The sequence below is a fragment of the Schistocerca gregaria genome, chromosome 3 (genome assembly GCF_023897955.1).
Source record: "Schistocerca gregaria isolate iqSchGreg1 chromosome 3, iqSchGreg1.2, whole genome shotgun sequence".
NCBI classification, from domain to species: Eukaryota; Metazoa; Arthropoda; class Insecta; order Orthoptera; family Acrididae; genus Schistocerca; species Schistocerca gregaria.
This window is the reverse complement of record NC_064922.1, coordinates 189643256-189656927: the sequence shown is the minus strand read 5'-3', so window position 1 is coordinate 189656927 and position 13672 is coordinate 189643256. Positions and strand designations below refer to the sequence as shown.

Here is a 13672-nt window from a genome sequence, read left to right as displayed (position 1 = left end):
TCAGTGGCCTTGAGAACCAAGGCGACCAACCACACGTTGGCCGGACCTTCTGTGCGGGAAGTGCGAGCTTTCACGAAAAAATGTGGCCCTCAACTACTTCCCCTCAGACTTAGAATTAAAATATTAAAGGTTTTGGCTGGTTTTGTGGTCTAGGGGCTGTGATACGTAGTTGCCGCAGTACATGCCAAAAAGTGTTGAGTCTACAGCATACAATATGAATGCACACATGAATAAAATGGTCGAAGGTTCCTATTACACTGCAACTGGGAATTCTGAATGTGACATAAAAATTTATGAATGAAAGATTGAAATTAAATAAAGTCTGCAGGTACTATTTTAACGACTTTAAATGATGAGTACGATAGGAGGGGTATCTTTAAGAATGCCATTTATTACTGCAACACTTATTGGTGTCGGTCGTCCAGCAATTAAATAAAATACATGTTGTATAACAGGGACGCAATAGACTCCTACTTCAAGTAATAAGTTATGAACAACAACATAGCTCGCTAGATATTCGCTCCTAAATGCATACTACGTCTTAACTGCAGAAGCTATGGAAATCTCAGAAGTGCACAAGTCGGCATTACGAAGTATTTCTATCTCCTGCGACCACTCGCAAACTGTTCAGCACTCTCCAAGTATTTCCTTCGACAGTTTGTCATGCCTTCCAGTCCATAATCCTCTCGTGTCCTGTGTGACCGATGCTCCTGCCACACTTCCATACAGTGTCTGAATTGATTTATGTAGTCGCCTACTGTAGTAACGAGCGCTCTGATTGGCTTGAGTGCTCCCGCCATGTCTCCAAGCCAAAGCACACCCACAGACATATTGAAACATAAACGAAATACTGGATTTACATTTAAATAAATTGAAGTTAAGTAAGTATTCATACGGCTTGACCATAAACACGCTCCAACACACATTATTAAGTACATAAACAAATTAAATAAACGTATAACAATGGAACAGAAGCAAAAGTAGCATGTAGCTTAATGCCTATGTGCTTTCTAAAACACAGTAAATATTTGAAAATTTCTTCATGAGTCGTATATATCAGTTATAAACAAGGACATAGACGGATAAATGTATTTATAAGCATGCTGCTACCGTTTTTTTCCTGTAGCTGTGGAGTACTTACTGCCTGACACGATCAATAGTAATCGTCCACTTTAACCTCCAATTTCTCATGTACTATTCAAGTTAGATGCCTGTAATTCATACAAATGTAGGGTTTCACTAATATCTTTCCAAAGATACGTCGACTGACAAAATCGGACGAACTGTTTGGATTTAGAAAATTCGTTGCTGAGTGTTGCTTGTATAATTTACAGTCAGATACTAAACCTTAAACTAATAAAGATATTGAAAATATAGTTACACCGTCACAATTGTCGTGCAAATAATGGTAATGTAAATGTTTGTTTTTAAGGTATCATGATTCCTCTGGATATTATTAATTTCTACGTGAACAATGAAATGTCTGCCATTAAGGTTTCACAAAGTCCGCCATCTTTGGCACTCCTAGCATACAAATCTTCACCAACACAAAGCTCAGTCATCGACACAGGGTCAACATGGAATTTCCTGCCATGCGGTCGGCCTGGACTACACGCTGGGGCTACCCCTCTACCTACGGCTAAAGTTCGATTACTGACGAGGCCGATTACTGACGAGCCCGATTACTGACGAGCCCTGGCTTTCCGAGCGGACAATGCTGCCAGGCCAACTCTGAACTTAGAATATTTTCAGGGGGCCACAACTCATTCATTAAATCACAGTAGCAAACACACACCAGCAGCAAAAGAAGCAAGAAGCCCAAAACCAGTGACACGAAGAAGGAAATCCGTAAATCAGAAGAAAGTAAAGTCCACAGACAGCTGTACAAACAGCAGTATAGGCTGCTTAACCTACGACACACCAAGGAAAGAAGCTTTAAGAATTCACGACCGGATGGTCGGTCCCAGTTCACCACCACCAATAGAGGGTGGACCTTTGACAATGCCAGCCACTCGTGCTGGAGAAACGTTAGTAAAATCATGAGATGAATGTCGGCCGAAGAACCCGCTACTGAAGCCAGTAGTTTGTCAACATGTGGCCACGAAAGCCTTAGCAAGTTTGAAGTAGGTCTTTACTCACTCCAAGTTGACGAATACTGTTGAGAAGGCATTTGAAATAGATTCTGTATTTTTACATTTCCAGAAAACCTTTTGATACTGCACCACTAATGAAATATCGTCTCAGTTATGTGACGGGATTCACGATTTCCTATCAGAGAGGTCACAGTACGTAGAAATTGACGGAAAGTTCCCAAGGTAGCTTTATAGGCCCATTCCCATTCCTTATCTATGCAAACGATGTAGGAGAGAATCTGAAAAGCTGTCTTCGGTTGTTTCGAGACGATGCAGTCGTTTATCATCAGAAGATAGAAACAAATTGCAAAACGATTTAGGAAAGATATCTGTATGGTGCAAAAATTTTCAGTTACCCTAAATAAGGGAATGTGTGACGTCAACCATATGAGTGCTAAAAGGAATCCATGGAACTTCCTTTACACGATAAAACGGTCAAATCAAAAGGCAGTAAATTCAACTAAATACCTAGGAATTATAATTACGACAAGTTAAACTGAAAGGAATGCATAGAAAATGTTGTGGGGAGGGATAACCAATGATTCGGTTTTATTGGCAGAAAACTCAGAAAATGTAACAGACCTAACTTTTTCGTCCTCTTTTAGAATACTGCTGCGTGGTATGGGATCCTTACCAGATAGGATTGACGAAGTGTATCATGAAAGTTCAAAGAAGAGCAGCATGTTTCGTATAATCGCGAAGTAGGGAAGAGCTTGTCAATGAAATCTTACAGGATTTGTTGTGGACATCATTGAAGCAAAGGCGGTTTTCGTTGGGGCGCACTCTTCTCACGAAATTTCAATCAGCAATTTTCTCCTCGGAATGCGGAAATATTTTGTTGACGTCGACCTACAGAAACGATCATCAGAGTAAAATAATGGAAATCAGCCATCATGAACTCACACCATTCCCCATCTGTAGTAATAGATTTCTTCCGAGGGGTATATGTTGAAAATAACTTCACATAAACATAAATAGCATAACCGTAGACATGGAGTTTCAATTTGGTAGCGTTCGGTCAACACGTCTTTTTCCTTTTAACAGTCCCTTAAGAGGTATCAAAAGAAGACTGGTTCTCCTACCAGAATTGAGGTCAAAAATTGTTGGACAAGGTAAAAAAACTTCGAACTCCATCCCTCTATCGCTGATAAGGAATTTGACTTTAAAGACTCAACATGAACGCATGATACCAAAATTTGAGTTTATGTTGCCTATACTGTAGATGGTTGATATGGAGGAACATTTCCTTATTGTTTTTATTGACACATCTCTGTCTCTGCAGGCATCTGCTGTAGCCTGATAGGTATAGATTCACACGCCGCTGTTAAAAAGTAAGGTAAACTAAAGAGGAAACAATTGAAAGCGAAGTGTACTGTGCATGAACACATGTAAGCCCCATAAACGTAGAACTGCTTGTTGTCGACGTTGCACGTAATGCATTGGGTTTTTATTCTCAAAGCAGTTACTATGAAACCCAACTCTTCTTGTTAGTGTACAAGAAAAGTTAAATGCAGCGAATTACAAGTGGCTGCGGCGTAAGCCTTGAATATTTGTTTCACTTTAATTAGGCGACTTAGCTTGCAGTTAGCAATGTTATTCTTTCTGAGGCGCAATAAATGGCAGCCTCAAAGATCGTGCTGCTTTTGGACACATCCAGAAGTTTACATTTTCACTAAATTTATTCACTTAATATTTCCACCTCTCATAAAAAATGAAGCAGAACTGATTTGCATGTAATGAGATTCAGATATTATTACGCATGCTTCAAGTTTTGCGGTAACTTTAAAATTAATTTCAGCCATTTTACTTAAAATTATTTCAAAATGGCGCTCACATTTCAGGTACGTAATGGTCCTACCTCATGCAAAGAAGGCCAAACATCTCAAAAGAATCTTTTCCGAGTTCTAGACACAAGAAGGTAGACACAAATTATGATTTACGCTCCACCGCTCCACCGTCAGTCGTTAGAAACCACCATTCAACTATTTTTATGGGACGTTTACAATAGTGACAGAAAATTTAAGAAATAGCAAACTTAAATTAAAATAATTTTCTAGGTACAGCTGCACGAAAATCCTAGAGAATGAGTTATAGGGGGTTAAGGCACCACGTTCTCACCATCGCTGACTATGGCAAATGTTATCATGTTAACAACAGAAACCTATTTTGAACCTATGCGCAACAGAAAGTGTTTGAGCTTGCCTGATTCCTGGAGAAAATTATCTGCAACTGTATGGTGTCAACAGTGAAGCACTAAGGAGGTGCTCTTACGGTATTAGGTTGTATCTCCCAGATAAGGTAACGCTAAATGCGGAAATAAATGGACAAATTTGGCAGCAGGAAGTACTGCATGCAGCGGAGAAACGGTTAGGAGATGATAATTTTTTTGTAGCAGCTTGCTAATGCCAGATGTCATAAAACAGCAATTATGAGTCATTACTGAAATGGACTGGCCTGTACAGAGTCCCAATACGAATCCAATTGTATATTTCTGGGATTTCCTTCGTTACTGCCTCCTCTGATCTTGGCCCTTGAAAGAGAATGGGCTGTCATTCCTCTGTAGATAATGAGACACTTGACCCTAACCGAGTGCAGACGGTCATAAAAACGAAAGATGAACACCCCTCATGTTAATATCTGCTAAAAGGTACCCACATACTTCTGCTCAGATTGTGTAATTTAGCTACAAACATAATGATTTTGTACTACGATTATGCTGCTTTGTCTCCTGTTCTTCAACTTAGCATTCATGTGGATTCCTACGATCTACGATCGGGATTTTGTGCCAACCAGTATAGTACTGTACTACAAATAATATCTTATTGCAGAGAGGAAAGCTGTTTGTAGTGAAGACTACTAAGGTGATAAAGCGTTAGGAGCCTACTTAAGAAACACTTACCGGGCTCAAGGGACCCATAAGGCGTATCCAGGCTTGTGGCAGGACCCAGCGCTCGTCACCAGCCTGAAACAGAGGACGACACGTGAGACAGCTAGTACATCAAATGACTATAAGGAGTTAAAGGATGGTCCGGCAACGAGAGAGAACTTTCTCTTGGACTTTCGTCGTATCTTATCTCATTATCTTCTGTCATCATGTGCTTCAGTATGGCATAGTGAAGGCTAAGGATTACGTAAGTCAGATGTTCTGCACCAGATAGTGCTCTTACAGCCAGTAAGTTTATGTCCCTGTTATAATTTAGTCTAAATCAACATTTTTATTCTGATACTTGCTGATCACCTGTTGTTCAGTTATTACGATTTAGCTCGAGACGTCCCTGAATTGTGCGTTTAAATTGAGGGGACAAAAGTCACTGGATACCTCTTCACATAAAGTCGGATTTGCTTTCTCCCATTGTAGTGCTGGAAATCTACGTGACATGGACTCAACAATTCGTTGGAAGTCTCCTGCTGCCTCTATAGACGTCCATAATTGCGAAAGTGTTCCTGGCCCAAGATATTGTGCACAAACTCGATTATGTCCCATAAATGTTCGATGGGGTTCATATTGGCCTATGTGAGTCTCCAAATCAGTAGCTTGAATTTTCCAGTCCGCAGCTCATGGTCTAGTGGCCAGAGTTGCTCCTCGGGATCGCGGGTCCCCGCGTTCGATTCTTGCAGGGTTGAGGATTGTCTCTGCCCAAGAACTGGGAGCTTGTGTTGTCCTCATCATATCATAATCGTCATTCATGACAGTGGCTAGATTGGACTGAGTAAAAATAAACTGGACTGTGTAAAAATTGGAACGGGTGCTGACGACAGCGCAATTGAGCAAACCACAAACTAAACCTAATCATCGAAATGTCCAGAACGTTATTCAGACAAATTTTATGTTGCATAGTCATCCATAAAAATTCCACCGTTGTTTCTGAACATGAATTCCATGAATGGCTGCAAATGGTCTTCAGGTGTCTTTTTTTTTTTTCTACTGACTGAAACACGAATTACTTTCCTGTGCTAACCTCTTCATCTCAGAGTAGCACTTGCAACCTACGTCCTCAATTATTTGCTTGACGTATTCCAATCTCTGTCCTCCTCTACAGTTTTTGCCCTCTACAGCTCCCTCTAGTACCATGGAAGTCATTCCCTCATGTCTTAGCAGATGTCATATCATCCTGCCCCTTCTCCTTATCAGTGTATTCCACATATTCCTTTCCTCTCCGATTCTGCGTAGAACCTCCTCATTCCTTACCTTATCAGTACTCCTAATTTTCAACATTCGTCTATTCGTCTATAGCACCACATCTCAAATGCTTCGATTCTCTTCTGTTCCGGTATTCCCACACTCCATGTTTCACTACCATACAATGCTGTACTCCAGACGTACATCCTCAGAAGTTTCTTCCTCAGATTAAGACCGGTATTTGATATTAGTAGACTTCTCTTGTCCAGAAATGCCTTTTTTGCCATAGCGAGTCTGCTTTTGATGTCTTCCTTGCTCCGTCCGTCATTGGTTATTTTACTGCCTAGGTAGGAGAATTCCTTAACTTCATTGACTTCATGACCATCAATCCTGACGTTGAGTTTCTCGCTGTTGTCATTTCTGCTATTTCTCATTACCTTCGTCTTTCTCCGATCTACTCTCAAACCATAATGTGTACTCATTAGACTGTTCATTCCGTTCAGCATATCACTTAATTCTTCTTCACTTTCACTCAGGATAGCAATGTCATCAGCGAATCGATCATTGATATCCTTTCACCTTGTATTTTAATTCCACTCCTGAACCTTCTTTTATTTCCATCATTGCTTCCTCGATGTATAGATTGAAGAGTAGGGGTGAAAGGCTACAGCCTCGTCTTACACCCTTCTTAATACGAGCACTTCGTATATTGCTTGGTTGTTGTACATATTATATATGACCCGTCTCTCCTTATAGCTTACCCCTACTTTTTTCAGTATCTCGAACAGCTTGCAGCATTTTATATTGTCGAACGCTTTTCCAGGTCGACAAATCCTATTAATGTGTTTTGATTTTTCTTTAGCATTGCTTCCATTATTAGCCGTAACGTCAGAATTGCCTCTTTCGTGCCTTTACTTTTCCTAAAGCCAAACTCATTGTCACTTAGCGCATTTTCAATTTTCTTTTCCATTCTTCTGTATATTATTCTTGTAAGCAGCTTCGATGCATGAGCTGTTAAGCCGATTGAGCGATAATTCTGGCACTTGTCACCTCTTGCCGTCTTCGTAATTGTGTGGATGATGCTTTTCCGAAAGTCAGATGGTATGTCGCCAGACTCATATATTCTACACACCTACGTGAATAGTCGTTTTGTTGCCACTTCCCCTAATGATTTTAGAAATTCTGATGGAATGTTATCTATCCCTTCTGCCTTATTTGACCGTAAGTAATCCAAAGCTCTTTTAAATTGCGATTGTAATACAGGATCCCCTATGTCTTCTAAATCGACTCCTGTTTCTTCTTCTATCACATCAGACAAATCTTCACCCTCATAGAGGCTTTCCGTGTATTCTTTCCACCTATCTGCTCTCTCCTCTGCATTTAACAGTGGAATTCCCGTTGCACTCTTGATGTTATCACCGTTGCTTTTAATATCACCAAAGGTGGTTTTGAATTTCCTGTATGCTGAGTCTGACGTTCCGACAATCATAACTTTTCGATGTCTTCACATTTTTCCTGCAGCCATTTCGTCTTAGCTTCCCTGCACTTCCTATTTATTTCATTCCTCAGCTTTCTGTATTCCTGATTTTCCCGGAACATGTTTGTACTTCCTCCTTTCATCAATCAACTGAAGTATTTCTTCTGTTACCCATGGTTTCTTCGCAGCTACGTTCTTTGTACCTATGGTTTCCTTCCCAACTTATGTGATGGACCTTTTTAGAGACGTCCACTCCTCTTCAACTGTGTTGCCTACTGCGCTATTCCTTATTGCTGTATCTAAAGCGTCAGAGAACTTCAAACGTATCTCGTCATTCCTTAGAACTTTCGTATCCAACTTCTTAGCGTATGATTCTTCCTGACTAATGTCTTGAACTTCAGCCTACTCTTCATCACTAGTATATTGTGATCTTAGTCTATATCTGCTCCTGGGTACGCCTTACAATCCAGTATCTGATTTCGGAATCTCTGTCTGACCATGATGTAATCTAATTTAAATCTTCCCGTATCTCTCGGCCTTTTCCAAGTATACCTCCTCCTCTTGTGATTCTTGAACAGGGTATTCGCTATTACTAGCTGAAACTTGTTACAGAACTCAATTAGTATTCCTCCTCTTTCATTCCCTGTACCAAGCCCATAGTCTCCTGTTACCTTTTCTTCTACACCTGCCCCTACAACTGCATTCCAGTCGCCCATGACTATTAGATTTTCGTCCCCCTTTACATACTGCTTTACCCTTTCAATATCCGCATACACTTTCTCTATCTGTTCATCTTCAGCTTGCGACGTCGGCATGTATACCTGAACTATCGTTGTCGGTATTGGTGTGCTGTCGATTCTGATTAGAACAACCCGGTCACTGAACTGTTCACAGTAACACACCCTCTGCCCTACCTTCCTATTCATAACGAATCCTAAAGCTGTTATACCATTTTCTGCTGCTGTTGATATTACCCGATACTCATCTGACCAGATATCCTTGTCTTCCTTCCACTTCACTTCACTGACCCCTACTATATCTAGATGGAGCCTTGGCATTTCCCTTTTCAGATTTTCTAGTTTCCCTACCACGTTCAAGCTTCTGACATTCCACGCCCCGACTCGTAGAACATTATCCTTTCTTTGATTATTCAATCTTTTTCTCATGGTAACCTCCCCCTTGGCAGTCCCCTCCCGGAGATCCGAATGGGGGATTATTCCGGAATCTTTTGCCAATGGAGAGATCATCATGACACTTCTTCAACTACAGGCGACATGTCCTGTGGATACGCGTTACGTGTCTTTAATGCAGTGGTTTCCATTGCCTTCTGCATCCTCATGTCGTTGATTATTGCAGATTCTTCCGCCTTTAAGGCAATTTCCCACCCCTAGGTCAAGAGAGTGCCCTGAACCTCTATCCACTCCTCCGCCCTCTTTGACAAGGCCGTTGGCAGAATGAGGCTGACTTCTTATGCCGGAAGTCTTCGGTCGCCAATGCTGATTATTTATCAAAATTTAGGCAGTGGCGGGTTTCGATCCAGCGACCGAAGACGTTTTGATTATGAATCAAAGACGCTATCCCTAGACAACGGGTACAGTCTACAGGTAGCCGTACATAACTATTTCCATACAGTGATGGATTCAGTTGTACCCGAGGACAGAGCCCATGCCATGTAAGCACAGCCCACACGATCATGGAGCCTCCACGAGCTTGTACAGTGCCTTGTTGATAACCTGGGTCCATGACTATGTTATGTCAGGACCGCACTCGAACCCTATCATTACCTCTTACAAGCAGAAATCTGGACTAATCTGACCAACCCACGATTTTCCAGTCGAGTTCAACCGATATGGCCACGAACCCAAGAGAGGCGCTGCAGGCTAGGTCGTGCTGTAATCAAAGCCAGAGTACATTAATGCCAAATTTCGCAGCATCGTTCTAAAGGATACGTCCCACATCGATATTTGCAGTTATTTCACGCAGTGTTGTTTGTATGTTAGCAAACGCCATTCCTCTCGGACATTAAGTGAAGACCGTCGGCTACTGCGTTGTCATTGGTGAGACGTAATGCCGGAAATTTGGTATTTTTTACACACTGTTAACGCTGTGGATCTGGAATATTAAATTCCCTGATGATCTCCGAAATGGAATACCCAATGCGTCTATCTCCAACCACCATTCCGCGTTAAACTACTGTTAATTCCCGTTGTGAGGCCATAATCACTTCGGACACGTTATCACATGAATCACAATAGTACAAATGACAGCTCCGCCAATGCACGGTATATGTGCACCCGCCATCTGTATATGTGCACATCACTTTGCCAAGAGTTTTTTCACCTCAGTGTATGCCACGTTCTCCACTAATAGTGCCTCTAATTTTCCCCTGTCGCTATGGTAATTGTCTCCTGAGTTTGCGTCGGAAGTGTACCCAGCTGAGCCCAGTATTCGCTGATGCTGTTTTCGGTGATAACTTTAAATTTCCAGAAGTACACTGTAATTCAGAAAAAAACAGTTCACTTCGAACGACTAGAGATAGTACGTTCATATTCACAGGACATGTTCATCGGAATGTTCTGCCGAAATTACACTACTGGCCATTAAAATTGCTACACCACAGAGATGACGTGCTACAGACGCGAAATTTAACCAACAGGAAGAAAATGCTGGCGTATACAAATGATTAGCTTTTCAGAGCACTCACACAAGGTTCGCGCCGGTGGCCACACCTAACGCGTGCTGACATGAGGAAAGTTTCCAACCGATTTGTCATGCACAAACAGCATTTGACCTCCGTTGCCCGGTGAAACGTTGTTGTGATGCCTCGTGTAAGGAGGAGATATACGTACCATCACGTTTCCGACTTCAATAACGGTCGGATTGTAGCCTATCGCGATTGCGGTTTATCGTATGGCGACATTGCTGCTCTCGTTGGTCGAGATGCAATGACTGATAGCACAATATGGAATCGGATGGTTCAGGAGGATAATACGGAACGCCGTGCTGGATCCCAACGGCCTCGTATCACTAGCAGTCGAGATGACAGTTATCTTATCCGCATGGCTGTAACGGATCGTACAGCCACGTCTAGATCCCTGAGTCAAAAGAAGGGGACGTTTGCAAGGAAACAACCATCTGCACGAACAGTTCGACGACGTTTGCAGCAGCATGGACTATTAGCTCGGAGACCACGGCTCTGCATCACAGACAGGAGCGCCTGCGATAGTGTACTCAGCGACGAACCTGGGTGCACGAATGCCAAAACATCATTTTTTCGGATGAATCCTGGTTCTGGTTACAGCATCATGATGGTCGCATTCGTGTTTGGCGACATCGTGCTGAACGCAAATTGGAAGCGTGTATTCGTCATCGCCATACTGGCGTACCATCCGGCGTGATGGTATGGGGTGCCATTGGTTACACGTCTCGGCCACCTCCTGTTCGCACTGACAGCACTTTGAAGAGTGGACGTTACATTTCAGATGTGTTACTACCCGTGTCTCTACCCTTCATTCGATCCCTCCGATACTCTACATTTCAGCAGGATAATGCTCGACTGCGTGTTGCAAGTCATGTCCGGATCTTTCTGGATACAGAAAATGTTCGACTGTTGCCCTGGCCAACACATTCCCCAGATCTCTCACCAATTGAAAACGTCGGGTCAATGGTGACCGAGCAACTGGTTCGTCACAATAAGTCAGTCACTACTCTTGGTATCGTGTTGAAGCTGCATGGGCAGCTGTACCTGTACACGCCATCCAAGCTCTGTTTGCCTTAATGCCCAGGCGTATTAAGGCCGTTATTACTGGCCAGAGGTGGTGGTTCTGGGTCCCGCTTTCTGAGGATCTATGCACCCAAATTGCGTGGAAATGTAATCACATGTCAGTTCCAGTATAATATATTTGTCCAATGAATACCCGTTTATCATCTATATTTCTTCTTGGTGTAACATTTTGAATGGCAAGTAATGTATCAGCATTTGAACCGTTTCAGCCCGCAGGTTCAAGATGAGTATCGAAATCGCGCACAGTACCACCAGCCGGTAAAAGGAGCCTGCTTCTCGTTGTCGCTATAAACCGACGGTAATATATCAGTGTGAATCGAACAGACGTGTGCGATGTCTCGCAGAAGTACGCGCGAGCCATGCCATCAAATCAACGCGTTTGAAACGCAGCGCATTGTAGTCATGAGAGAATGTGGTGCATTCATCCGGTAAATTGCTGCTCGTGAGGGATGAAGTGTTTCGGTAGATTAACTGGTATATGCGAAATGGTTTTCAGGAAACCGTGGAACACGATGAGATAGATCAGGTCGCACCACCAAAATCATCACCAGGGAAAATCGACACCTATTCCGAATGGCATTGCGGGACAAATGTGCGTGCTCCTAGGCTACGTCTTAAAAGTTGAACAGTGGGACACATCGTACACAGTCAAGGGTGACAGTTCATTTCAGTTTATTACGGCTCTGGTAACGTGCGAATCGTCTTCTTCTCCGCCTACAGAAACATGCTATACGGCAATTGTATATGAATGGACGTCACTGAGGACAGAAATCATAGTGTTTTCGGACGAACCCAGGTTCAGTTTGTTTGAAAATGATGGCCGCATTTGGGTCCACCGCAGACAGGGATGGCGGCATCACAGTGACTGCATTCGCACAAGACATGTAGTGCCAACTCAAGGCCTTATAGTGTGGGGTGCTACTTGGAGTACAAATAGAAATCACAGTTGGTGCTTGTTCAGGGCACTGTGACCAGTGTGACCTATGTGAATGACATCTTGCGACCTGTAGCCACACCCTTTCTGCACAACACCCCAGAACGCCATTTTTCAGATAGACAGTGCGTAACTACAATTTGCTACACAACGTGTGCCTTCCTGTGTCACAGGCCGGCCAGGTTACAGTAAAATGTGTGGGACACGCAATGCTGTGTTCCAATACCAACCACCACATATAAACTTTGGAACCAGATGAATGCAGCATGGACGGCGCCAGTCGCGCCTTATACGCGTCAATACCATCACGCCTGGAGTTATTTTTCAGGGCCCATTGCGGACCCTGTGCCTAGTAGGCAACAGGACACATACTGGACTGAGGTGACTGAAATGCTAATCACTCCTGCAGAACGTACTAGTCTCCCCTGGTGAAATGGCCACCTACCATATAGTTGGTTACTGTGTCTTACCACAGATCCGGCCCACTAGCGACTCTTCCTCTGGAGTTATACGAAAATAATACGCAGGAACAGAGAGACGCAAGGTTCTTCACGCAGGAACGTCCAGCAATCGTCACGATACCGTGTGGCACCAGCCTCACCGTCGGAGACTTAAAAATTGCCGCAAAACGCGCTCCTCACTTCCGAGAATCACTTGCCTCCATCGGCATCCTTTCCCCAGGAGGGTATATAGGTTTCCCGCTGACTTTTTTGCAGAATGTTCTCAACCTTACAGGCACCACTATCGGACTTACTTCGCCGAGTACACAACATGTTCCATGCTCTATGCCGACTGCGCCCAGCTGTTCCTCAGTCTATCACTAAGCACACACGATTCTTCATGCTCTACGCTGGCCACGCGTAGCCGTCCATTAATTGGACTCCATCACAAACTGTCGACTGAAGAGCAACCGCTACCAGGTGCAAACGCCAGGACACTGCTGAGTGAATCCTCCGCTTCATTTATTATTCATCTCCGAGCCACGGCCTCATGGGACACCATTACCAGCGTCTTGTGGACATTCCAGTGGAATATCAGTGATTAGACGCAAGTACATTCCAGTCAGCGGTTTGCCTGCTAGAAAATTCCACTGCTTCAGTGCTTAACTATAAAACTGACAGTGTAATGCAGCTTCGCGTTCTTGGAAATTGTTATTTCATTTTTTTATTTAATGAAGGTCCTACGTTTGCATTACCTGAGTACGTCGATCACACTTCGTTGTTCC

General features: G+C 43.1%; 1 protein-coding gene across 1 annotated transcript in view; it reads right to left on the bottom strand.

The window, feature by feature from the left end:
* The window catches only part of LOC126355302 (POU domain, class 3, transcription factor 3), a 37214-nt gene extending 23987 nt beyond the window's left edge, over positions 1-13227 (bottom strand). Inside the window, exon 1 of the mRNA XM_050005594.1 lies at positions 13202-13227. Within this exon, the coding sequence (XP_049861551.1) occupies positions 13202-13227 (26 nt within the window). The remainder of the gene's footprint in view (positions 1-13201) is intronic.
* Positions 13228-13672: the final 445 nt, after the last annotated feature.